This window comes from Xenopus laevis, chromosome 1L, assembly GCF_017654675.1.
Source record: "Xenopus laevis strain J_2021 chromosome 1L, Xenopus_laevis_v10.1, whole genome shotgun sequence".
Taxonomy (NCBI): domain Eukaryota; kingdom Metazoa; phylum Chordata; class Amphibia; order Anura; family Pipidae; genus Xenopus; species Xenopus laevis.
This window is the reverse complement of record NC_054371.1, coordinates 21,813,223-21,839,606: the sequence shown is the minus strand read 5'-3', so window position 1 is coordinate 21,839,606 and position 26,384 is coordinate 21,813,223. Positions and strand designations below refer to the sequence as shown.

The window sequence follows — 26,384 nt, the reverse complement described above, 5'->3', positions numbered from 1 at the left end:
GTAGCCGCTCGCAGATATTTGTGGCTAAAGTCATGGTCCGCTGACCTAACCTCCAAACGCTCTCTAGTCAGCATTCCCTTTCAAGGTAAACTCCTCTTCGGGGCCGAACTGGATAAAATCATTTCTCAAGCGACTGGGGGAAAGAGCACACTACTTCCCCAAACCAGACCCAAGAGACCCCCCTTCAAAAGGAGACCCCTTTTTTTGGCCCTTCAGACGAGGACAAAGGTCGAAGACGCAATCTGATAAGTCCACTCTGGAGGAACACGATTTCAAGGCAAACAAAGACAACCCTGGTCTTCCTCCAAGCCCACCTCCAAGCTTTCACAAGATAAACCCCACACCGCATGAAGGTGTGCCCCCTCCCGAAGGGATTCCCTTAGGAGGCCAAATTCCTTTCCGTCATACAAGACCTGGCCATGGAGGGCACCATTCAACCTGTCCCATCACACTCCAAGGGAAGGGGCTACTATTCCAACCTCTTCATGGTTCCCAAAAAAGACGGCTCGCTCAGACCTGTCCTAGACCTGAAGGATCTCAACCCGTTCGTCAAACGGTGCCATTTCAAAATGGAGTCAATACCATCAGTCCTTACTTCCATGGAGGAGAACGAGTTCATGACAGTCATAGACATCAAGGACGCATATCTCCATATACCCATCATCCAGCTCACCACAGCTTCCTCAGATTCTTTGTGGACGGAAGTCATTGGCAGTTCGTGGCGCTGCCATTCGGCCTTTCGTCAGCCCCACGCACCTTCACCAAGGTCATGGCGGCAGCATTGGAAGAACTCCGACTCAAGGGCACCACCGTCATTCCCTATTTAGACGATCTCCTCGTCAAGGGTCAGTCCGCCTCTCTGGCTCATCTGCACACATCTCAAGTTCTCCAGACCCTGACATCTCTGGGCTGGACGATCAACTTCAACAAGTCGAACCTCCACCCGACTCAATCAATACAGTACCTCGGCCTGATACTGGACTCCAGACAGGGGAGAGCATTTCTGCCGCAGGACAAGATCCGGACCCTCCAGACTCGGATCAGATATCTCATGGGATCCAACAAGGTTACCCTTCGATCAGCGATGCAGACTTTGGGCACGATGGTGGCATCCTTCCCGGCCATCCCGTATGCTCAATCCCACACCAGACCACTTCAACGCACCATCCTGCTACACCAGCGCAGGGACCGAGTCAACCTCGATCGCAAGATCTCCATTCCAAGTCGTGTGCTTCTCTCTCTCCATTGGTGGCTTCAACCAATTCGGACGACGGGGGGAAAACCCTTTCCCCCCCATCACTGGAAGATTCTCACCACAGATGCCAGTCTTCGCGGGTGGGGAGGTGTCATAGACCAAACCACAGTACAGGGTCTCTGGACTCTGGAGGAACAGAGGCTACCCATCAACCTTCTGGAGCTCAGAGCGATACGCTACTCCCTGGAACACACGGCGACTGTACTCCAGGGTCACCCCGTGCGAATCCAGTCCGACAACGTGACGGCCGTGGCCTACATAAACCATCAAGGCGGCACCAGAAGTCTTGCGGCCCTCAGGGAGGCTCAGGAGATTCTGACTTGGGCGGAGAACAACGTCCCCGCCATCTAGGCCGTCCACATACCCGGGGTGGAAAATTGGTTGGCAGACTACCTGAGCAGAGAAACGATCGATCACGGGGAGTGGCGCCTCCACCACGAAGTGTTCCAACTCATTGTGGCAAGGTGGGGCCTGCCAGACATCGACCTTCTGGCGTCCAGATCCAACCGGCAGGTTCCGTACTTCGTCAGCAGGAGCCTCGACCCCTTGGCTCACGCAGTAGACGCCCTAGTGATTCCGTGGAGCTTCTCCAGAGTTTACATCTTCCCCCCTCTGGCACTCCTACCAAAGGTGATAAAAAAGATAAAAAGAGAGGGAACCCTGACCGTATTGGTGGCGCCCTTCTGGCCCCGCAGTGCCTGGTTCGCAGATCTCATCGCCATGGCCGCGGACAGACCCTTCCATCTTCCTCAACGGACAGACCTCCTCACTCAGGGTCTGGTTGTCCACCCGAATTCTCATCTCTGGGCTTTAACGGCGTGGCTCTTGAGGCCTTGATTCTGCGGGATTCAGGAGCACCCCCGGATGCAATTCCCACCATGCTGCGAGCACGTAAGCCTGTCTCCGCAAGAATCTACCACCGTGTTGGGAGAACCTTCATATCATGGTGTGAGCACGGAGCCGTTAATCCTCAAAAGGCGCGAGTCAAGGAGGTCCTCTCCTTCTTGCAGGATGGTCTTTCAAAGGGCTTAGCCCTCAGCTCCCTCAAGGTGCAGGTTTCGGCCTTGTCTATTCTCCTGCAATGCAAGCTGGCTCTTGACCCAAAGATCCAGACTTTTCTTCAAGGTGCGACTCGTATCATCCCTCCGTATCGCTGCCCTGTGCCCCCGTGGGACCTCAATTTGGTGCTTTCAGCCTTGCAAGAGGAACCCTTCGAACCACTCGATCAGCTTCCTCTGTCTACCCTCACTGAGAAGGTGTTGTTCCTGTTGGCGATCACGTCCGCTAGGAGAGTTTCGGAGCTTGCGGCTCTCTCCTGCAAATCGCCTTTCACAGTCGTTCACATGGACAAAGTGGTGCTTCGACCTACTCCAGACTTTTTGCCTAAGGTGGTATCTGCGTTCCACTTGAACCAGGACATTGTTGTCCCTTCACTGTGTCCAAATCCCAAAGGCCCGATTGAGCACAACCTCCACACTCTGGATGTTGTTCGAGCCGTTTCATTCTATCTGAAAGCCACAGAGCATGTTCGTAGGACTGATGCGCTCTTCATTCTCCCTGATGGCCCCAAACGGGGCACCAAGGCCGCCAAGGCGACTTTAGCCAAGTGGATCCGGTCCGTCATTTCCAGAGCATACGCTGTCAAGGGCAAGGATCCTCCGATCAAGGTTAGGGCTCACTCCACTCGCTCCCTCAGCACTTCGTGGGCTTTCCGTCACCAAGCTTCAGCGGATCAGATCTGTAAAGCGGCCACATGGGCATCCCTTCATCCCTTCACTCGCTTCTACAGGCTCCACACGCATGCTTCAGCCGATGCTGCTCTTGGGAGGAAGGTGCTCAGTGCTGCGGTTCGTTAGACACCTACCATACAGTGTCCCACCCTTTTGGGAACTTTGGGACGTCCCCACGGTGCCTGTGTCCCCCAATTAGGCAAGAGAAAGAGAGATTTTTGTACTTACCGTTAAATCTTTTTCTCTTGTCCTATATTGGGGGACACAGGCTTTCCCTCCCTATTCTGACACTGTTTTTTCACGGTTACCGTGACGTTTTTTCCATTACGTTGGTTTTTCTATTTTTCTAATGTTTAGTTCAGAGGGTGTTATTTTTGATTTCTCTTCTGTTTTGGGCTGCTTTGCTCCTTCTTCGGTTGAAACTGAGGATTGTAGGAGGAGGCAGGGGATGAAGCCCAGAGCAGGAGGAGGAGTCTTATTTTGCAACATAGTGTCCATCTCCAGCTGCAGGATCTTCATCCCCACGGTGCCTGTGTCCCCCAATATAGGACAAGAGAAAAAGATTTAACGGTAAGTACAAAAATCTCTCTTTTCGCCATGTTTTGCCGCAAAAATTACGCCCATAGACTTGTATGGCGTTGTGCGTCAAAAAAGACGCATGTCAAAAAAAATCTAAAACAAAACATCGCCGGCTGCTAATTTTTGGCGAAATGGGTCAAATTCGCCCATCCCTAGACATGGTATATCAGACTTAATACAGGTATGGGACCTGTTATCCAGAATGCTTGGGACCTGGGGTTTTCCGGATAATGGATCTTTCCGTAATTTGGGTCTCCATACCTTAAGTCTACTAGAAATTAATTTAAACATTAAGTAAACCCAATAGGCTGGTTTTGCTTCCAATAAGGATTAATTATATCTTAGTTTGTATCAAGTACAACCTACTGTTTTATTATTACAGAGAAAAAGGAAATTAATTTTTAAAAATTTGGATTATTTGGATAATTCAGAGCTTTCTGGATATCGGGTTTCCGGATAAGGGATCCTATATCTGTATGAAAGTAGAAAAAAATCATTATAACCCAAATCCGCATGTGTATGTCACACAAGGGTGTATTGCTGTTTTCTCCACCAGCCTTATATTTGTGTTTGGACAGTGTTTATTAGTACAGGTATGGGATCTATTATCCAGAATGCTCAGGACATGGGTTGTTCCAGATAAGGGGTCTTTCCATAATTTGGATCCCCATACACTATCTGCTTCAAATTAATTTAAACATTAAATAACATTAAATACATAAGGCTGGTTTTGCTTCCAATAAGGATTAATTATATCTTAGTTGGGATCAAGTACAAGCTACTGTTTTTTATTACAGAGAAAAGGGAAATTCATTTTAAAAATCTGAATGATTATAGAGCCTAAGGGAGATGGCCTTTCTGTAATTCAGAGCTTTCTGGATAACGGGTCCAATACCTGTTCTTATAAGTCCTAAAATACTCTGAATTCGATTCTGTGCTCATCTCAGTTTGTATTTTCCCATGAATTAATTTACAGTGACTAACAGGCTATGGTCAGAGCACAGTGTGTCCCTTCATGATTTTAGGGCAGTGGTTATCAAACTTTCGTAGTTCAACCCCCCCCACCTCCCCAGCTGATAACAACTTTGATTGATGGTACTTTTTCTTTCCTATAGTTTCTGAGGATATGCGCTGACCTTTTTCGGCTTGTACCGTTCCTCGTCTTCATTATCGTTCCCTTCATGGAGTTCCTGCTGCCAGTTGCATTGAAGTTGTTCCCGAATATGCTGCCTTCAACCTTTGAAACATTCTCGAAAAAGGTAACCTGACCAGTTTGTCTATTGCAAGAGAGTTGAAGTCCCATGTGTAATAAATTGCTCTGAACCAATTTTCTCAGGAGCCAATTAACCTGCCTGTATGATTTTGGAGTGTGGAGAAAACCAGATTGTCACAAATCACCCCAATCCAAAATCATAGAGGCACTTTAATTGGCTCCTGAGAAAAATTGGTTCAAGTGTGTGGGTGTCTGGGTGGGTGTCTGTGTGTGTTTGTGTGTGTGTGTGTTTTGGGTGGGTGTGTGTGGGTGGGTGTAATAGGGATGTTAGACCGTAAGCTCCAATGGGGCAGGGACTGATGGGATTAATATATAACTGCTAATGAATAAATAATAAAAACGTCTAGTCTGATACAGTAAATTTGGTAATTACAATGTAGCAATTTTTAGCCATAATCTATTCTATGCTTTACATATACTTTACCCTTGGGGTTTAAGCACACGGGCAGATTTGGGGAGATTTAGTCGTTTCTTCTGTGGGGCGACAATCTCCCCAAACTGCCTTCCCCCTGCTATAATGACAAAACGCCAGCGCCAATGCACTCGTGGCGCTTCGTTTTCCGAAGTCGCCCGAAGTTTCCTTGTGAGGAAACTTCAGAAATCGAAGTGCCGCGAATGCATTGGCACTGGCGTTTTCTCATTATAGCAGGGGGCAAAGAGGCGAATCTCACCAAATCTGCCCGTGTGCTTAAACCCTAAATTCTGTTTCAAACCCTGATCTTTATCAGTAAACTATCCTATTCGATTTTATACTGATTTTAACAATGAACGGTACTTTTCTGTGCATCTAGGAGGAGAGATTGAAAAAGGAGCTCAGAGTTAAGCTGGAACTGGCCAAATTCTTGCAGGACACCATAGAGGAAATTGCACTGAGGAATAAAGCCGCCAAGGGGGACGTGGCCGCTGAGTTTTCATCTTTTTTCCAAAAGGTAAATTGGTTCAGAGCGGAGAGTGTATTGCACGGACACTTATTAAACTACCCTTTCATGTAACAGAAATTATATGTATATAAAAAGATTTACTTTCTTGGGGGCCCTAAATGTTGTTGGAGGGGCTATAGCAGATGAGCGTGGGCTGGGGGTGGCTTAGGACATGCAGGGAGTTAAACCCACGGTCCAATAAAGTTCGGAGGAAATTGAGGGCTTTTTCAGCTATTCAAAAACTGAATACCCTGTTATAACACTTAACATTGGTAGTTGCCTTCTCTTTCCTTAGAAATACCTCTAGTCCACAGCCTGATGTTGATGGTCCATAAAAAGTCTATGCACCTTGTGTGAGGTCTCCTGTTCACAATACAAAGGGCAGAGACAGACGAGAAGATTTGCGGAGATTAGTTGCCCGGCGACAAATCGCCTCTTCTTCGAGTGACTAATCTCCCAGAACTGCCTCCCCGCCGACTAGAATCTAAATCGCCGGCGGGATGGCACTCAAAGCCCTTTGTTTTCTGAAGTCGCCCGAGGTTTCATCATGAGGCGACTTCAGGAAAGGAAGTGTTCCGAGTGCCATCTCGTCGACGATTTACATTCTAGCCGGCGTGGAGCCAGTTCAGGGAGATTAGTCGCCCGAAGAAGAGGCGATTTGTCCCTGGGCAACTAAAGCAGAGACCGACAAGAATATTCGGGAAGACTAGTCGCCCGGCGACAAATCACCTCTTCTTCAGGCGACTAATCTCCCTGAACTGCCTCCCCGCTGGCTAGAATGTAAATCACAGACCAGATTTGGATCGCTTTGTTTTTTCCGAAGTCGCCTGAAGTTGCCTCACGTGGATTAGAGGATTTTGATTCTAGCCAGCAGGGAGGCAGTTCGGGGCGATTAAGTCACCCGAAGAAGAGGCAATTTGTCGCCTGGTGACTAATCTCCCCGAATCTTCTAGTCTGCCTCTGCCCTAAATCTCCCCGAATCATCTCGTCTGTCTCTGACCTAAATCTCCCCGAATCGTCTTGTCTGCCTCTGCCCTAAATGACACTGAATCTTCTCGTCTGTCTCTGCACTAAATCTCCCAGAATCTTCTCGTCTGTCTCTGCCCTAAATTTCCCCAAATCTTCTCGTCTGTCTCTGCACTAAATCTCCCAGAATCTTCTCGTCTGTCTCTGCCCTAAATTTCCCTGAATCATCTTGTCTGTCTCTGCCCTAAATCTCCCCAAATCATCTCATCTGTCTCTGCCCTAAAGGTCGTTCGAAGGCTGGAGAATATATATGGGTGCGGCCATGTTGATTACCCCTTTCACTTAGTTTGTCATTATTCACCTGTCAACTGGGACTGTGGCTGATATTTATTTATTTTTAGCCTTTTTCCTATTGGAAATAATAGCAGTACACAAGTATACATCAGTATAATGAAAATAGTAGGGATGCAGATTCAGTTCAGGAATCGGCCTTTTTCAGCTGGATTCGGCCGAACTAAATAACTCAAAAAACACAAATAATAAAAAATGAAAACCAATTGCAAATCGTCTCACAATATCACTCGCTACATCATACTAAAGTTAACTCAAAGGTGAACAACCCCTTCAAGCTTCATTCATAAGTCAATTTGGAAGTGGCCGCAGCCAGCCTCCCAGTATAGGTGTTTGAAATCCAGTTGAGCCAATGGAGTAAATCACTACTATTTAGCCTTCCATATATGTGACTAGATCTGTTTGGTTGGCAATTTAAAAGATTTTTGCAAACGCACGTGTTGGGTCTTGACTGACAGTTGTTGGGTTTTTACCCCTTTTAGTAAGCTCTCCTGCCATGTCAGTACTTGGAATTAAATGTTTATTTTAGTCTGGAATTCAATACTCACCTACATGCTGCTCAGACAGCCATACTGCTGTTGTAATTAATTTGCTGCTATAAATACATACTGATGAAGGGAGGAAGATGAACTGCCGTATGTTCTTGCAGCCTTGCATTGCTCATCATATTAATACTGTTCTAGATTACCCTGTGTTACAGCCACAGGAGAAGTGCCAATGCTACCTTCCCTTAAAGGGGTGGTTCGCCTTTAAAGGGTAACGATACCGAAAATGAAAATTTAATATAAGCTTCAGCATACTGAAATAAGACATTTTTTCTAAATACAATCAAATAAATATTCTGAAATGTTTTTGGAACAATCAAGTTTATCTTTAATCTCCCTCTCTCAGCATCTGTTGTCTTCATTCAGGAGTTGGGTGTCAGATGAATGATCCAATATATCTTATAGGGGGGCTCCTTTTGCCTAGAAGATGTTTTAAATTAGCCCCTTTTTTGGAGCTCCCCATAGACGTTTTCTGGTCCCTGTTTCAAATGAGGGGTGGGCGTCTCCTAACGGTCCCTGCCAAAAGCACAGTAGGAGGGGACAGCCCTGCAGTCATACAAGCAAAGACAGACTTCAGTTCCCTATCAGGTCAGCCTAACTGCTGATTGGTTCCTGTCCTACAGTGCAGTGAGCTGAGTATCCCTGGGATAGGAAGGAGCAGGAAATAGAACAGATGGACAGGACTGGGGTTTTTGCAGAAATTTTCAATAAAGTAACCATAACACAACTTTTTAAAGCTCATTCCTTCTATATCTAAAAGAGTTTAATGCACCGGAACATTGTTTTTTTTTTTATATATAATATGTCCCTTTAAAGCAGGGATGTCCAACCTTTTGGCTTCTCTGGGCCACATTGGAAAAATAAAAATTGTCTGGGGCCCACACATGAAACACACAAACACTTTTGATTTGTAAAATTAAAGAAAATACACAGAAAAGAACTACAATACCAGTTGGATAACCAGATGCAGCTATGCACTGGAATATGGGACACCTGGATATTAAACAGACTTATCATTATATTATTATTATTACTAACTGGGCAAAGGGCAGAGTTCCCCATCCTCCCTACTCCATAGGTCACTACATTGTTACAACCTGACATAGTAAGCCTGTTCCTAACAAGGCGACAGACTGAGGTGGTTAATGTGTCTGGACTTGGAGAGCACAAAGTGTTATTTCACTCTCATGTTCTCTGTATTTCCATACATTTATTTCTTAATTTCTTTTTTTTTCTTCCTTTTCTCTCTGCTTCAAGCTGGGCCACATTCATATCCATCCAGGGCCGAGGGCCGCAGGTTGGACACCCCTGCTTTAAAGTCATGGGGAGGCAGGAGCAGTTTATGGTGCTTCTCTGCTGACTGACAGCTGGCATATAAATGCCTCATATCAGATTAACCTTCTCCATTTTTAGATTGTTTGTTATAGAATGAAGGCGTGATTCACTCAGACATAATGTATATCCATTCCTCACAATTATATTGGACTTGATAAGATTTATGGGGCATTTTGACCACAGACACTTGTCTTCCCAAAAATGAGAAAAAAGTATCATACCCATAAAGGGGTCGTGCTCAGGACAAGGGGTTCTGGACAAAGATGATCTAATTGAACAAAGTGTCTTCTCTCCTGCTTCTTTCAGATTCGGAGCACCGGAGAAAGGCCCAGCAACGAGGAGATTGTCCGCTTCTCCAAGCTGTTTGAGGATGAGCTGACACTGGATAATCTGACCAGACCACAACTGGTGGCTCTCTGCAAACTGCTGGAACTCCAGTCAATTGGAACCAACAACTTCCTGCGCTTTCAGCTCACCATGAAACTGAGATCCATTAAAGCAGATGACAAAGTAAATAGATACGCTTTGTTTTGTTTTCCCCCGGCAGTGTTTGCAGGCCAAATATTTGCTACATACATTCTGTATAAATTAAACCCTTTTTAATTCAGTAAATGGAGTTTGCTGTTATCACCTGGAATGGATACGATCTTTGTATATTTCCTTTTGAAAAGAGCAACTCATCCCAAGAAAAAAAATGATAAACTACTTCCCATTGTACCTTGATTTCAAAACTAAGAAATGTATTTTTTTAAAGTGATGCTGACACTAAAAATTTTCTTTTGAAAGAGTTTTAATCTACATTAAAAGTTACCTATAGGTCATGTTGATCGTTTTTCGCTGATAGTTCTGCTTTTGTAAGTAATTGTTAGTTGAAGTTCCTAAACACCTGACTGTCCCATATTAACCTGTCTAATGCTAACGGACTCCTGCTGCACAAATATGGCAGCCCCCTTATAGAGGAACAGGGTAGTAAGAAAGGTAATGTAAAAGCATCAGGCAAATACTTTTATGGCACAATTATAAATATCATTCAAAAACAATGTTATGGTTGTAGATAGATAATGAAAAATGGTATTTTCTGATATCAGTTTCTCTTTAATGTACATGCTATTGGAAGCAGAATATCCGTTACAGGGATCTGCCATTTTACATAGTCCTCTTTATAGTTTTATGACGTTTAAAGCTTTCCTCTGCCAAAACATACAGCATATGCATTGGTGCATGTATCCCAAAAAAAAAAAAGTCTGATTTTTTTAGGCGTGTCCAAAAGCTATAAAAAAAACAAAATGCTAATTCATTCTGACCAAATCACTAACACACGAAACACTAGTCTACATTAGACCCAAGGCTGATAACACTTTGGGCAATTTTTCTACCACCATATTTCAGCCAGCAGAGAGAAGAGACGAAATCTGCCCCTTTTAATTTATTCTAGTACTGGTGTTAGCAAGCCCAAAATCTTATTATAGCATCCCTGGGCTGAAAAACACCTGTAATGGTGTGACTGGGATGAGTCTGCTCTGATTTGGACTCTTCTTCACTGTTTGAGAAAAAAAGCTGTGTGTCAATGTATGTCTTTACAAGGCTGAAAACGCTATTCTAAGAGCAAACAAAAACCATGTTTTTATTTGTGTACTTTATCATGGTTATTGGGCACCTGTATGGTTTTGCAATTGGGCTATAAGATGTTTTCATTATTACATGTCCCATCTTGAACTCAGAGAAAGGATTACACTCACACAACCTGGCCGTCCAATCAATGTGAATCCCCGGTGCCCGGTGAGAGCGGAATCGGTGACCTCGTAATCAGTATAGAGGAAAAATAATTCACCGGCACAACTTGGGTAATGCTGTTAGGGAAAACCCCTTGCTAGTTTATTGCAGGATGCAACGTTTTGGGGCGGAACCCCTTTGTCAAGCATGCCCCGAAACGCATGCAATAAACTAGCAAGGGGTTTTCCCTAACAGCATTACCCAAGTTGTGCCGGTGAATTATTTTTCCATCTTGTACTGACACATTGGAGAAGTGGGTGTTTCAGTATTCTTATATATATTTTTCACCCTGTATAACTACATATGGCTTGATATTGGTCACTGAACTGTTGTCCTTTACCAGTGAACCTCTTTGACATTGTTTTTATATTTGTGTGATTTAGCTAATAGCTGATGAAGGGCTGGATTCCCTGACTGTAACAGAACTGCAAGCAGCATGTCGTGCCAGAGGAATGAGGGCCCTCGGGGTGACAGAAGAGAGACTCAAGGAGCAACTTAAGCAGGTCAGTGCCAGCGGGGAGCTTACTGTCTCATTTAAAGAGACTTGCACTATATTGTTGCTAAATCGCACTAGTACAGTTGTCCATAGTAGGCAATCGGCTTTGATCAGAAAAAAAATAGCTCATTTCGACCCATGGGTTAACTGGTCAGCAATTGGCCTGTGCGTGTTGCACCTCTAGAAAATGAAAGCAATAATCTGGTTGGCAAATAAAATTTGGTGGTCGATTACTATACTGCTAATGAAGTTTTATCTGTGTTAGTATACCAACACCAGTATCTCTAAAGTAAAACCTTCTATCACTGGACCATCACATAGTTATACAGGTATAGGATCTGTTATCCAGAAAGCTCCTAATTACGGAAAGACAGTCTCCCATAGACTCCATTTAATCCAAATAATCTCAATATTCAAACATGATTTCCTTATCTCTATAATAATAAAACAGTAGATTGTACTTGATCCCAACTAAGATATAATTAATCCTTATTGGAAGCAAAACCAGCCTATTGGGTTTATTTAATGTTTACATGGTTTTCTTGTAGACTTAAATTATGAAGATCTAAATTACAGAAATATAAGTTATCCGGAAAACCCCAGGTCCCGAACAAGTTAAAATATGAACTAGTTTATTTGCTTATTTGTTTTTATTAACATTCATTGGAACCACCTCTGGTGGCTATATGTTGTTAAAGTGAAATTAATAAAAAGCTATTGCTAAAACCAGTGACGTGTTCTCTGTTCACTTCTAGTGGCTGGAGCTGCACCTGGATCAGGAAATTCCTACGTCGTTGCTCCTTTTATCCCGAGCTTTGTATCTCCCCGACACACTGTCGCCAGCTGATCAGCTCAAAACAACCCTACAGACTTTGCCTGAAAGTGTGGTATGTACCTCGGCTCTCTTTATTGTCATATAACTCTTCTTTTGTGATTTATCCTTACATTATTGGACAACAGATTTGGGTATAGGAATTCAAGATGGTGTCAGGGCAAGGGGCTACAGTTGAGGGATTGTCTGACACTAAGGCAAGATGGTGTCAGGAACGGTACTGTAAGTGGCCCATTTATCAAAGGTCGAATTTCGAATTCATGTGAATTTTTTTTTAACTGGAAACATTTGGATGTCTAATATTCGATTGAATCGAATTTTTCTCTGAAAAAAAACCCCCTCCAATGTCAGGAAGGCTATTAACATCTCCAACGGACCTCTGCCATTGACTTGTAAATAAATTCGGCAGGTTTTAGGTGACTAATATTGGAATTAGGACTGTTTCCACAGTCGAGGTGTGATACATCTCACATTGTAATTTACATTCAAATAGGGGGAATAAATTTAGAATGTGTGAATTTTGACACTCGAAAACTAGAATTCAAATTAGCTATTTGACCCTTGATAAATCTGCCTGTATCTGTCGATCTACCGTATATAGGAAGGCAAAAGGGTTCCAGGGAAAGGATTGTGACAGTGTGATCGGCATATAATAAGGTACAGATGGTTTCAGGCCAAGTGGGTTTCCAATATAGCCAATAGCGTGTATAGCAAGTTCAGACGATGTCTGCAATACTTTATATGAGATATATCTAGCCTTCTCCTGCTGAACTACCTCTCCCAGAATTCAAGACTGTATTAGAAAGTTATTCAACAGCCATTGGGCTGCAGCATCCCTGATAATAAATAATAGGTCACAGATCACTGTTGATTATAAACATAATGTTTTTATGATATAGTCCATTTAAATGCTAGTCATGTATTTTTTAGTACAGGTTTGGGATTGCTTATGTGGCAACCCATTATCCATAAAGCTTCCGAATGACAGGAAGGCCATCTCCCATAGACTCCATTTTAAGCAAATAACTCACATTTTTAAAAATGAGTTCCCTTTTCTCTGTAATAATAACTAAGCATGATGATAACTGTGATAACTAAGCAGCACAAATCCACATTGGTGGCAAAACAATACTATTGGCTTTATTTCATATTTAAATGATTTTTAGCAGATGTCTTGATTTTTATGGTTCACGTTTTATTTCTAAATGACACTGTTTACATTGTAAATAATTCACTTTACTAATTAAAATTTTATTCTTAAACCAAGAAGTGTATTTTTTTTTAGCTGTAATATTGGCGTGGGGGCGCCATCTCAGTGCATTGTGCCTGATTCTGAGCTTTGAAAAGGAGCCAGCACTTCAAAATGGAACTGCTTTGAGACGGCTATTGTTTCTTCCCTTCCCATTGTATTATACCATGACTTCAGGTCATGTTTGCAAAGATAAAAATGCCAAGTGGTAGCACCCAAGCAGGAAAAAAGCAGGCGGTTTCCTGCTGTGGTTGCTATCTGCTAGGTGGGGCTAGGGAGCAATTTTTGCAATGCAAACAAATCCTTCAGCAGAGGTGTTGGGTAGCTTAGAGTCCTGCAGCGGGTCGGCTACCTGCGGGTTACCCGCAAAGATCTGCGGGTAGAATTTCCGGGTGCGGGTAAAGACACGGTTCTGCGGGTTGGGCCGCTGATCTTCTCATTTTTTACTCCTTTTTTCTGATCACGCCTACTTTCGATGATGCCACTTCCGGTTTACAATGACAGCACTTCCTGTTTTACTGCCTTTTTTCTGATCACACCTACTTCCGATGATGTCACTTCCAGTTTACAATGACTGCACTTCCTGATTCTTGATGGTCGCGGGTCCGGGTTGCGGATAAGATATTTGCGGGTCGGGTCAGGTAGAGGGTCCAAGTGGGTAAGAATGCGGGTCCGGGTTGCGGATTGCAGGTTTAGAGTACGGGTTCCAAAAAATGGACCCGTGCAGGACTAGAGTAGCTGCTATCTGGTTGATAGTCTGCTGGGGTGGAAAGGGGGTGATATCCCTCCAACTTGCAGTAAAGAGTGACTGAAGTTTATCAGAGCACGTCACGTGACTTGAGGGCTCCTGGGAAACTGACAATATGTCTAGCCCCACGCCAAAATGAAATATAACATTTTTTGAAACAAAATACAAATACCTACAATTGAGTCAAGATCAAAGGTCTGTCTTAGGATCTTGACTCAATTGTAGGTATTTGTAACACAAGTAACAGTTTGTGCTGTGAATTACAGAGAGTTACAATTAAGACTAATAATTGTTACAAAATACATTTTAACCTTATTTTAAACTTGTTGTTCGCCCAATAGGGGTGTTTTAACATAAATGTGGATATTGCTGTATTTATTTTTGCTAAGTAATAATACAATTTTTTACATGTAATTTAACTATTTGATGCATAGTGATGATGATGACGTTAGCCAATTAAGTTCTTTTTCCCACCATCATAGGTATATAATGCATTTTCGGATTGCCTATTGTCACTTTGAGAAAGGCCTCAGAGAGGCCGAAACGTTAGTCGTTTAGTTAATAAAACATTTTGATTTCAATTTAAGTCCTGAGAGTGCGGACCTTCTTTGTGGGATGTGTGTATATACCGTATATACCCGTGTATAAGCCGAGTTTTTCAGCATCCAAAATGTGCTGAAAAAGTCTACCTCGGCTTATACTCGGGTCAGCGGTACCCGACCGAGCAGCCGAGATTGCAGTCACTTTTAATCATTCCTATACCAACAGTGCACTTGGGGAGAGACTGCAATATCCCACAATGCCCTCTGTTGGTTATATGAAAGAATAACAGTGCGCCATCTGTTGGTTGTATGAAAGAATAACAGTGACTGCAATATCACACAGCGCCATCTGTTGGTTGTATGAAAGAATAACAGTGACTGCAATATCACAGTGCCCTCTGTTGGTTATATGAAAGATTAACAGTGACTGCAATATCACACAGCGCCATCTGTTGGTTGTATGAAAGAATAACAGTGACTGCAATATCACAGCGCCCTCTGTTGGTTATATGAAAGATTAACAGTGACTGCAATATCACACAGCGCCCTCTGTTGGTTATATGAAAGAATAACAGTGACTGCAATATCACACAGCGCCCTCTGTTGGTTATATGAAGGATTAACAGTGATGGCAATATCACACAGCACCCTCTGCACATGGTAGTGGGACAGTGGTACAATGCACACAGTAATTCGTTTGGCAATTCTCTGTCACCATCAACTTTGCAAAGAAGTCCGGTTGATCGCGGGGGGGGTCGCTTTGGCAGAATGTGCGCTGCTGGGAGACAGGGCTGTAGTTGTGTCTAGGCTTATACTAGAGTCAATAAGTTTTCCCAGTTTTCGTAGGTAAAATTAGGTACCTCGGCTTATACTCGGGTCGGCTTATACTCGAGTATATACGGGTATATATTAACTGGTGTCTTTTGAAAAAACATGTTTTCCCGCAACAGTATGCTTTAAGGTTGGCGATCCAAACTATGGAAGTATCCTTTATCCGGGAAACCCTGGGGCCCAAGCATTCTGGATCATAGATCCCATACCTGTATTTAATTTAATAAAGACTGTTAGATGTGATTTAGCGCTTCACCTTCATAATCTCCATCTATTCACACCAGACAGCTGCTTGAGCTAAACACAATATTTAATAATAAAGTCTATGGATACTAGAGAGCTGGCTTCATTGACTTGGCTCAGTATAAAAGGAAATCCTGTGCTTGTGCAGAAACAGAAAGGCACCATCGATATGAGGAGGTGTTTTCCTGGTACAAACTTCATTTCAGTTTTACAAATAACTAAGTATTTGGAACCCTTGGCTGTTCCTTTGTCTTCCACCTCTGTGAGTTATAGTTTCATTTCTGGCTCAGCAATGCGGCGAACAGCAGTGTTCCCTGTATTATGTGCAGCTATTCAACTGGAAGGTTCTGGGTGCGTGTCCAATTAGATGTGAGCAGTCGGCTTGGGACTGCAATTGGCACTTCTCTGATGAGATAATTATTTTAGCATTTCTCATAGGTTATTTGTACTTATATATTTTTCTATATTGTACAGGTATGGGACCTGTTATCCAGAATGCTTGGGACCTGGGGTTTTCTGGATAATGGATCTTTCTGTGATTTGGATTTTAATACCTTAAAGTGATACTGACACTAACACATTTATTTTCAAAATATAAATCTACATTGACATGACCTATAGGTCATGTTGATAGTTTGTTGCTGATAGTTCTGCTTTTGTAAGTAATTGTCACTTGAAGTTCCTAAACCTGACAGTTTTGCCAACCTGACTGTCCCTTCTTAACCTGTCAGTTAGAGTTTCTGATGCTAACGGACTCCTGCTGCACAAATATGGCAGCCCCCTCATAGAGGAACATGGGGGTAAGAAAAGTAATGTAAAGGCATCAGGCAAATACTTTTATGGCAAAATTATAAATATCATTCAAAGACAATGTTATGATAGATCTTAAAAAATGGTTATTTTCTGATGTCAGTATCTCTTTAAGTCTACTAGAAAACATGTAATCCCAATAGGCGGGTTTTGCTTCCAATAAGGATTAATTATATCTTAGTTGGGATCAAGTACAAGTTACTGTTTTATTATTACAGAGAAAAGGGAAATCTGTTTTAAAAATTTGGATTATTTGGATAAAGTGGAGTCTATGGGAGACGTCCTTTGTTAATTCAGAGCTTTCTGGATAACGGGTTTCCGGATAACGTGTCCCCTACCAATGCTTTAGTATTTCAAATGCAAAGAGCTATTTTTCAAGGCCTCCGTTTGGAAGATGCCGGTTATAATATAAGATAAAACTGGTGTTTTTCAGGCCAAAGAAGCACAGGTTAAAGTGGCAGCTGTGGAGTGTGATAAAGTGGATAACAAAACCAAACTTGAAGCAACTCTCCAGGAGGAAGAAGCCATACGGAGAGAAAACAAGGAGAAAGAGATGGAGAGATTAGCAGAGGCTGCCAAAGAAATCCAGCAGGCAGCAGCAAAGGTAACGGCTGAACTTCTTAATTATAATAAATCCGTAGGTACACGGGCAGAATTCCAGTACTGTGTGTTATGTGATTAACTTTTTTCAGGGGACCAGGAAAAAATTATGTAAGATCAGGGAAAATGTAAAATCAGGGAAATGTGTTAGGCTCTGGCCACACGGGCAGATTCGGGGAGATGAGTGGCCAGGCGACAAATCTCCTCTTCTTCCCGGCGACTAATCTCCCCGATCTGCCTTCCGCCGGCTAAAATGAAAATCACCTGGGGGCAGGAACACGGAGTGCTTTGTTTTCCGAAGTCGCCAGTAATTGTCTCACGAGGAAACTTCGAGTAACTTTGGGAAATAGAATCATTCCTTGTGCCTGCCCCCAGGCGATTTGCATTTTAGCCGGCGGAAGGCAGATTGTGGAGATTTGTCGCCTGGCCACTAATCTCGCCGAATCTGCCCGTGTGAGATACAATATTTAGGGCCCGATTCATGAAGCTCAAATGAAGGATTCCAATTAAAAAAACTTCGAATTTCGAAGTGTTTTTTGGGCTACTTCGACCATCGAATGGGCTACTTCGACCTTCGACTACGAATCGAACGATTCGAACTAAAAATCGTTCGACTATTCGACCATTCGATAGTCGAAGTACTGTCTCTTTAAGAAAAACTTCGACCCCCTACTTCGGCAGCTAAAAGATACCGAAGTCAGTTAGCCTATGGGGAAGGTCCCCATAGGCTTGCCTGAGATTTTTTGATCGAAGGATATTCCTTCGATCGTTGGATTAAAATCCTTCGAATCGTTCGATTCAAAGGATTTAATCGTTCGATCGAAGGATTTAATCGTTCGATCGAAGGAATAATCCTTCGATCGTTCGATCGCAGGATTTGCGCTAAATCGTTCGACTTCGATATTCGAAGTCGAACGATTTTAGTTCCTAGTCGAATATCGAGGGTTAATTAACCCTCGATATTCGACCCTTCATACATCTGCCCCTTAGTGCGTTAATAACAAGGGTTAAACATTGCAGGGTTAATGTTACACTATGGGGGGTGCAAGACTCTCTGTCAGTCACATACACAACCTAAAGCAATAAGTGATTGGTGCAGGACTGTATAAGGGGCAGACTCATTGCAATTGACCATTTACAGACAAAACCATGGCATAATATACATCTGGTTATTATTTTAAGCCTCTTTATTTCACAAATAATAACATTCATAGAGGAAAAAAAGCAGTTTTTGGGAACATCAGAACAAAATTTTGATGTTAAATCAGGGAAAATATTACTTAAGATCAGGGAAATGCACCCATTGAAATGCATTATAAATTGGTGGGACCACAAATAAAAAATATAAAATGTGGGAAAACTTAAAATCGGGGGACTTAAAATTGAGGTTTCACTGTATACATCACGTATGCCGACTTGACAGCCAGACATTTAGGATTGTACATCCTATAAAAACTTATACAAATAAAAGCTCTGGGTGTCAGTAAGACAAGTTGTAGCTAAAATTATTTGATTTAAAGGGGTTGTTCACCTTTAAATTATCTTTTAGTATAATGTAGAGAGCGATATTCTGAGACAATTAGCAATTGGTTTTGATTTTTTATTATTTGTGATTTTTGAGTTATTTAATTTTTATATTCAGCAGCTCTCCAGTTTGCAGTTTCAGCAATTTGGTTGCTAGTGAGTAATAAAAAGTAGGGATGCACCGAATCCAGGATACGGCTAGGATTCGGCCTTTTTCCGCAGGATCGGAATCGGCCGAATCCTTCTACCAGGCTGAACCGAATCCTAATTTGCATATGCAAATAGGGTGGGGGAGGGAAATCTTGAGACTCTGTCACAAAACAAGGAAGTTAAAAATGTTTTCCCCTTCCCACCCCTTATTTACGTATGTAAATTAGGATTCGGTTAGGTATTCGGCTGAATCTTCGCAAAGGATTTGGGGTTCGACCGAATCCAAAATAGTGGATTCGGTGCATCCCAAATAAAACGTAGCAATAACAATAAATGTGTAGCCTTACAAAGCATTTGTTTTTTAGTCATTTGAAAGCTAGAAAGAGTCTGAAAAAGAAGGCAAACAAAAAACTAAAAAAAAAAATTAATGCAATTGGAAATATGTTTAGAATGAGCAATTCTATAACATACTAAAAGTTAACTCAAAGGTGAACCACCCCTTTAATTATACTTCACTAGTAAACGATATTGGCTTATTTTTACCACCATTGTTTGCGTCTCCTTCACTACTCAGGTGGATGTACAGTCGGCTACTGAGGAGGCGTTATCGGGGGATATGAAAATCGGCTCCGCTGATATGGCCTCTGTACCATCTGTAGCCCAAATGAGCGCCTCGGAGCAAGCTGAGATTTTGATAGATAAAGCTCCAGTCTTGGAGGGCATCAAGGTAGGAAATTGATATAATGACAACTAATACAACTACACACACTCACACACTCTCTCTGTGGGAAGCGTCTTTTAATTATAGTAACAAATATTGGCTGTTATATTTGATTTACATTACTGTTAGGTACCCTGCTGTAACAATCGGTGGTGCTGTTCCTGGCACTGATTCTATTGCATTAGGGCAATAACTATGTTTATGCTCAGCTTCAGACATTTGGGAAATTGACAATATGTCGAGCCCCATGTCAGAATTCAAAATTGAATATAAAAAAATCTGTTTGCTCTTTTGAGAAATGGATTTCAGTGCAGAATTCTGCTGGAGCAGCACTATTAACTGATGTGTTTTGAAAAAAATGTTTTTCCCATGACTGTATCCCTTTAAATGCAGAGGTAACTTCTAGAGCAGGGGTCCCGACCCTTTTCATTCGTGAGCAACATTCAGATGTAAAAAGAGTTGGGCAGCAACACAAGCATGAAATAAGGTACTGGGTGGTGCCAAATAAGGGCTTATGAGGACTGGCAGCCTACAGGAGACTCTGGTAGTACATCTGGTTTTTATGCAACAAAACTTGCTTTTAAAAATAAGCACCTGCTTTGAGGTCACTGGGAGCAACATACAAGGGGTTGGGGTGCAACATGTTGCTCTGGAACTACTGTTTGTGGATCACTGTTCTTAATTTAAAAAAACTTGATTTGAGTATTTTCTCTCAAAAAACTCGAAAGGCAGGAAGGCTGCAAATAACTCGAAATTGATCCATGGACATCACCCATTGACTAAAGGGATACTGTCATGGGAAAACATATTTTTTTCAAAACTCATCAGTTACTAGTGCTGCTCCAGCAGAATTCTGCACCGAAATCCACTGAAATCCAGATTTTGTTACATTCAATTATAAAATCTGACATGGGGCTAGACCTATTGTCAGTTTCCCAGCATTTGGCACATACATGCATCTGTGTGAGTACCGCCCCATTGACAATAATTGAGTGCATTTACTCATGTGCTCCCCTGCGGGTGAACGGAAGAAAGACCCCTAATAGAGTCCGCATTCTGGTTGGGGATAACAGTCGTTTTTTGTTTTTAAAAATGCCCCCTGCCAGAGCTACACTACCCGCACCCAGAGTGAGCTCCAGTTGTTGTAGCTATGTCTGGTCAATATAATGAAAATGTGCCACGAATTGCTCATTATGCTCAGAATGCTGGCTATATTAGACCACACCTTTAGTTGCGGATAACATTTTTACGCAACAGGTGCCCTTTAATATAAATAAGCTGCTGTGTAGCCATGGGGGCAGCCATTCAAGCTAAAAAAGAGAAAAGGCTCAGGCTACTTAACAGATAACTGATAATATCTGTTATATCCTGCAAAGTGCATATGTTTTTTGCTATGTAACCTGTGATTTGAATGGCTGACCCCATTGCTACATAGCAGCTTATTTATATAAACTATAGTAGTGTTTCTGAAGCAAACACATCAGTTTTACCAGTGTAGGGCAACACTGCATTATATTTTTATTACTTTAAAACACTTACATTTTTTGATGTTACTGTTTCTTTAATTTACAGGGTAGTATAAAAGTAAAATTATGTGTTTTGGACTAATAAAATGCTACAATTAGTTAGACATTTGCATTGCCCAACATGATATTGACATGGGAACGGGAGCGGCAGATTAGGGTACGGTTGGAGAACAACAAAAATGTGCTGCAAAAAGCTTATTATCCCTTTTGGGTTTTTCCCTCTTTTTAGGGTGAAGAGATAACCAAGGAAGAAATCGACATATTAAGTGACGCTTGCACAAAACTGAAAGAGCAGAAGAAATTGCTTACAAAGGAGAAAGGAGAACTTTCTGAACTAAAGGACGACGTGCAGGAATACAGCGAGGTAACCCTAACATTGTCACAGTTCACCTTTATACTTATCAACAGGACAATAACAAATCATACGCATTGAATGACAAGTAACAACAAAAACACAACTGCTTTATATGCATTTAAATATAAATCACTGTTGTTCTGCACTAGTAGAAATGGGAGGGATGCACCAAATCCACTATTTGGGATTCGGCAGAATCCTTAGTGAAAGATTCGTCCCATCCTAATTTGCATATGCAAATTATGGGCAGGAAAGGAAAAAGTTAAAAAAATTCTTCTTTTGTGACGTAAAGTCATGTGATTTCCCTACCCACCCCTAATTTACATATGCAAATAAGGATTCAGATCAGTCAGGCACAAGGATTCGTCCGAATCCTGCTGAAAAAGGGCGAATCCCGAACTGAATCCTGGATTCGGTGCATCCCTAAAAAATGGACACTTCCATTGTATATCATTGCATATGCAATATTGAAATGTTTTGGTTTTACTTTACTTATTTTGGAGGAACTGTATAAACCATGTAAACTGCTTTTCCCCTCTCAACAATAAAAAGAAAACATTTTCACATTAGCCTTAAAGGGGCTCTTCATCTTTTAGTTTGTTATAAAATGGCTAATTCTAAGCAACTTTTCAGTTGGTCTTTATAGGGTCATTTGGACCCGAACAACCAGATTGCTGATGTTGCAAACTGGAGAGCTGCTGAATAAAAAGCTAAATAACTCAAAAACCACAAATAATAAAAAATGAAAACCAATTACAAATTGCTTCAGAATATCACTCTCTACATCATACGAAAAGCTAATTTAAAGGTGAACAACCCCTTTAATAATCTGTTTCATTTTTAGACACAATTGTATAGAATATGTGTAGTGTTTTGAATTTTTAGTGATAGTAGATCCACTGTAGAAATAAATGAAGAAGGTTGCAAAGTGCCAGGGTAGGAGTAACTGTGATGCCTGAAACAATGTCTCTTTGCAACTTGTTCCTCCTTTTATTGTTGATGCAGGACCTGGAGGAAATCAAGAAAGAGCTCTCTAAAACAGGTCAAGAGAAAGTATTGCAAGAGACAAAGGCGAGCAAGATACTAACGAAGAGAGTAAACCGGATGATTGGTCAGATGGACAAAATCATTTGTGAACTGGAGAATGAAGATAAAGTGTTGGACGAGCACATCGAAAAGGGACCTGTCCCTCCTGTGGGGTAAGAATTGGGTTATTCACATGGTTTGGACATCCCGGGGGTCATTTATCAACACTGGGCATATTTGCCCGTGAGCAGTTACCTATGTCAAACAATCGAATTGTTACATTCATTGCAGTTGCCTGAAAGAAGCCAGGCACTGATTGGTTGCTATGGGTTGACAAATGACCCTCCCCCCATGGGGAGAGATGAGATGGGCATGTTTCAGCTGTTCCAGAAGGCCAATGTCTTTCAAATGGTGCTCTGTGTGATTTATAATCTATAAGTATTTGACTTTATTAAAGGGATTCTGTCATGATTTATTATAATGTCGTTTTTACTCCTAAATTACACTATTTACAATGCAAATAATTCACTCTACAATATAAAATTTCATTCCTGAACGAGCAAGTGTATTTTTTAGTTATAATATTGGTGTGTAGGTGCATCTCAGGACATTTTGCCTGGTCATGTGCTTTCAGAAAGAGCCAGCACTTTAGGATGGAACTGCTTTCTGGCAGGCTGTTGTTTTTCCTACTCCATGTAACTGAAGGAGTCACAGTGGGACCTGGATTTTACTATTGAGTGCTGTTCTTAGATCTACCAGGCAGCTGTTATCTTGTGTTAGGGAGCTGCTGTCTGGTTACCTTCCCATTGTTCTGTTGTTAGGCTGCTGGGGGGGGGGGTGATATGACAACTTGCAGTACAGTAATTTATTAGAGCACAAGTCACATAACTGGAGGCAGCTGGGAAATTGACAATATGTCTAGCCCCATGTCAGATTTGAAATTAAATATAAAAAAATCTGTTTGCTCTTTTGAGAAACAGATTTCAGTGCAGAAGTCTGCTGGAGCAGCCCTATTAAAGGACATGAGCCTATGATTAAGTGTCCTGTTGATACGAAACGCGTTAGGCTGTGTCCTAGTGCTCCTCAATAAATACATACGTTTTAACTGAAAAAGTCTGCTTGGAAGATTGGTTCCTAGAAGTGCCTGCTCATTTTCTACAAACTATTAACTGATTTTTCCCATGACAGTATCCCTTTAATGTATCTGTAATAGTGACACTGTCATTGCTGTGCTTTGGCCCTCGCTATTTTGGGCATCATTAATACACCGTAGAGTTTAAGTTCTTGATTCTCGCTGTTAATGCAATCACTTCCAGGTCTGTTAGGAATGAATCGTTGGCGTAATTGCAGCCTCCTCGACCCTCTTCCCCTCGTATTTTTCCCGCTTGCACTGCCACCTCATTTTAATTGTAACTGTCTGCTGTACACAGATTGTATTTCGCCTTTAGGGAAAACCTTGTCAGCATCAACGAGCTGATCAGCATCATGAGGCAGATCCAGAAAATCCCCGAGCAGAAGCTGCAGAGAATCGCCGACGCACTGGATGAGAATAAAGATGGCAAAATCGACTTAGATGATGTGGCTAAGGTTGGTTTCAGAAAGCTTGGGGGGGAGGCAGGTCAATCACTACTCCGTTAATATAAAGCAATAGTATATATTGTTTCTATGACAACCTTCTTAAAGTGAGTGTTTACCTTTAAATTAACTTTTAGTATGATGTAGAGGGCAATATTCTGAGACAATTTGCAATTGATTTTCATTTCATTTTTGAGATTTTTTTTATTCAGCAGCTCTCCAGTTTGCAGTTTCAGTAATCTGGTTGCTAGGGTCCATACTTCCCTAGCAACCATGCATTGATTTGAATAAGAGACTGAACTATGAATAGGAGAGGGACTGGATAGAAAGTTGAGTAATAAAAAGTAGCAATAACGATTAGGGATGCACCGAATCAAGGATGCGGTTTGGGATTCAGCCAGGATTCGGCCTTTTTCAGCAGTATTCGGATTTGGCCGAAACCTTCTGCCCCGCCGAACCGAATCAGAATCCTAATTTGCATATGCAAATTATGGACGGGTGGGAAATCGTGTGACTTTTTGTCACAAAACAAGGAAGTAAAAAATGTTTTCCCCTTCCTACACGATTAGGTATTCGGCCGAATCTTTTGCGATGGATTCGGGGGTCCTGCCAAATACAAAATAGTGGATCTGGTGCATCCCTAATAACGATACATTTGTAGCCTTACAGAGCATTTGTTTTTTTTTTAAATGGGTATATTCCCCCCCACCACCACTTGAAAGTTGAAAATCGTCAGAAGAAGAAGGCAAATAATTTAAACATTTAAATGAAGACTAAAAATACCAAAGTTGCTTAGAATTAGCCACTCTATAACATTTTAAAAGTTAAAGGGGTGGTTTACCTTTATGTTGGCTTTCAGTATGTTATAGATTGGCTAATTCTAAGCAACATTTCAATTGGTCTTCATTGTTTCTATTCATAGTATTTTCCTTCTTCTCTTTCCAAATTTCAAATTTGAAACAAATGCTCTATAAAGCTACACATGTATTGTTATTACTACTTTTTATTACTCCTCTTTCTATCCAGTCTGTCTCCTAATCATATTCCAGTCTCTCTCCAAAGCAATGCATGGTTACTGGTTAATTTGGACCCTAGCAACCAGATTTTTTAAACTGCAAACTGGAAAGCTACTGAGTAAAAAGCTAAATAACTCAAAAACCACAAATAATAAAAAATGAAAACCAATTGCAAATTGTCTCAGAATATCACTCTCTACATCATACTGAAAGTTAACGAACAACCTCTTAAAGGAGAAGGAAAGCTACCAAAGCAGTTTATTGCCAATAGATTAACCACAATAGTGCAGCTATAACACTATATTTATTCTGTAGAATGCTTTACCATACCTAAGTAAACAGCTCTAGAAGTTCTTTCTGTTTGTTTAGTATAGCAGCTGCCATTTTAGCTTGGTGTGACATCACTTCCTGCCTGAATCTCTCCCTGCTCACTCATAGCTCTGGGCTCAGATTACAGCAAGAAGAGAGAGGGTGAGAGGCAGGGAGAGCATGCTCAAGCCCTAGCCCTGGAGGTTTAAGCTGAAAACAGGAAGTCTGATACAGAAGCCCATGAGTACACAATAGAAGGAAAGAAATGCTGTGTTTCTTTTGACAGATGACTCAGAGCAGCATTACTTTGAGGGTTTACTGGTGTATTTTTATAGACCTTTCTGATAAAGCTTACTTAATTTTAGCCTTTCCTTCTCCTTTAAAAACTTAAAAGTTTTCTAGAAATGAGGATGACATCTCTTCCTAAACTGCAACTCCCAGCATTCCAAGAAAGCCACGGCTTATGCCCAGGGCAACGGTTTGCTTCCCACTGACATGATTTTTTGGAGATTGAGTCTATTTGCTTTTACCATTCCCATCCTGCAGGTGGTGGAGCTGATTGACAAGGAAGATATAGACATCTCTACAAGCCAGGTCGCTGATATCATGGAACTGCTGCAGAAGGAAGAGAAACTGGCTGAGAAGGAGAAGGCAAAGGAAAAGGTGGAGAAGGAGCAGGCGGCAGAAGCCCAGAATTAGTCGGTGAAGGAAACCATCCTCCCCTCATCGTGTAAACTATCCATAGAGCTGCTACCGTGTCCCGACTCGCTTAAGTCCTTGGGGCGATATAATTGCCAAGCAACTTCTCTATATTCATTTTTGGAGTGAAATAAAAGCTTCCATGACCCAAAAGGTTAATTACAGTCATTCCATAGGTATCGGACCCGCACTGGGGACTTTCGTTGGCATTTTTATTTTGTAATAGGCAACGTAACGATTGTAATATCCTAAATCAGATCCAGGCATGTAAATGCTGGTGGTTGCAGTTCAGACCGAATGCTGGTGTCTAGCCAGTGCTTGTCTAGCTCATTCCTCCATTTTGAAAGACAAAATGTGCCCCGTTTAGAAGAAGTAAGCCTTGTTTTCACTTTTCACCCCATTTTC

The 26,384-nt window shown here is 41.9% G+C and overlaps 1 protein-coding gene across 2 annotated transcripts in view; it reads left to right on the top strand.

Moving 5' to 3' along the window:
* letm1.L (leucine zipper-EF-hand containing transmembrane protein 1 L homeolog) overlaps positions 1–26,132 on the top strand; it is a 41,521-nt gene extending 15,389 nt beyond the window's left edge. The window contains exons 4-14 of one of the 2 annotated variants that reach the window (XM_018227953.2): positions 4,680–4,823; positions 5,629–5,766; positions 9,261–9,464; positions 11,111–11,230; positions 11,979–12,110; positions 16,912–17,082; positions 19,327–19,479; positions 21,229–21,363; positions 22,360–22,553; positions 23,811–23,967; positions 25,827–26,132. In XM_018227953.2, coding sequence (XP_018083442.1) covers positions 4,680–4,823; positions 5,629–5,766; positions 9,261–9,464; positions 11,111–11,230; positions 11,979–12,110; positions 16,912–17,082; positions 19,327–19,479; positions 21,229–21,363; positions 22,360–22,553; positions 23,811–23,967; positions 25,827–25,979 — 1,701 coding nt within the window. In that variant the 3' untranslated portion in view covers positions 25,980–26,132. The remainder of the gene's footprint in view (positions 1–4,679; positions 4,824–5,628; positions 5,767–9,260; positions 9,465–11,110; positions 11,231–11,978; positions 12,111–16,911; positions 17,083–19,326; positions 19,480–21,228; positions 21,364–22,359; positions 22,554–23,810; positions 23,968–25,826) is intronic. The other variant, XM_018227962.2, reaches the window with a different exon arrangement.
* Positions 26,133–26,384: the final 252 nt, after the last annotated feature.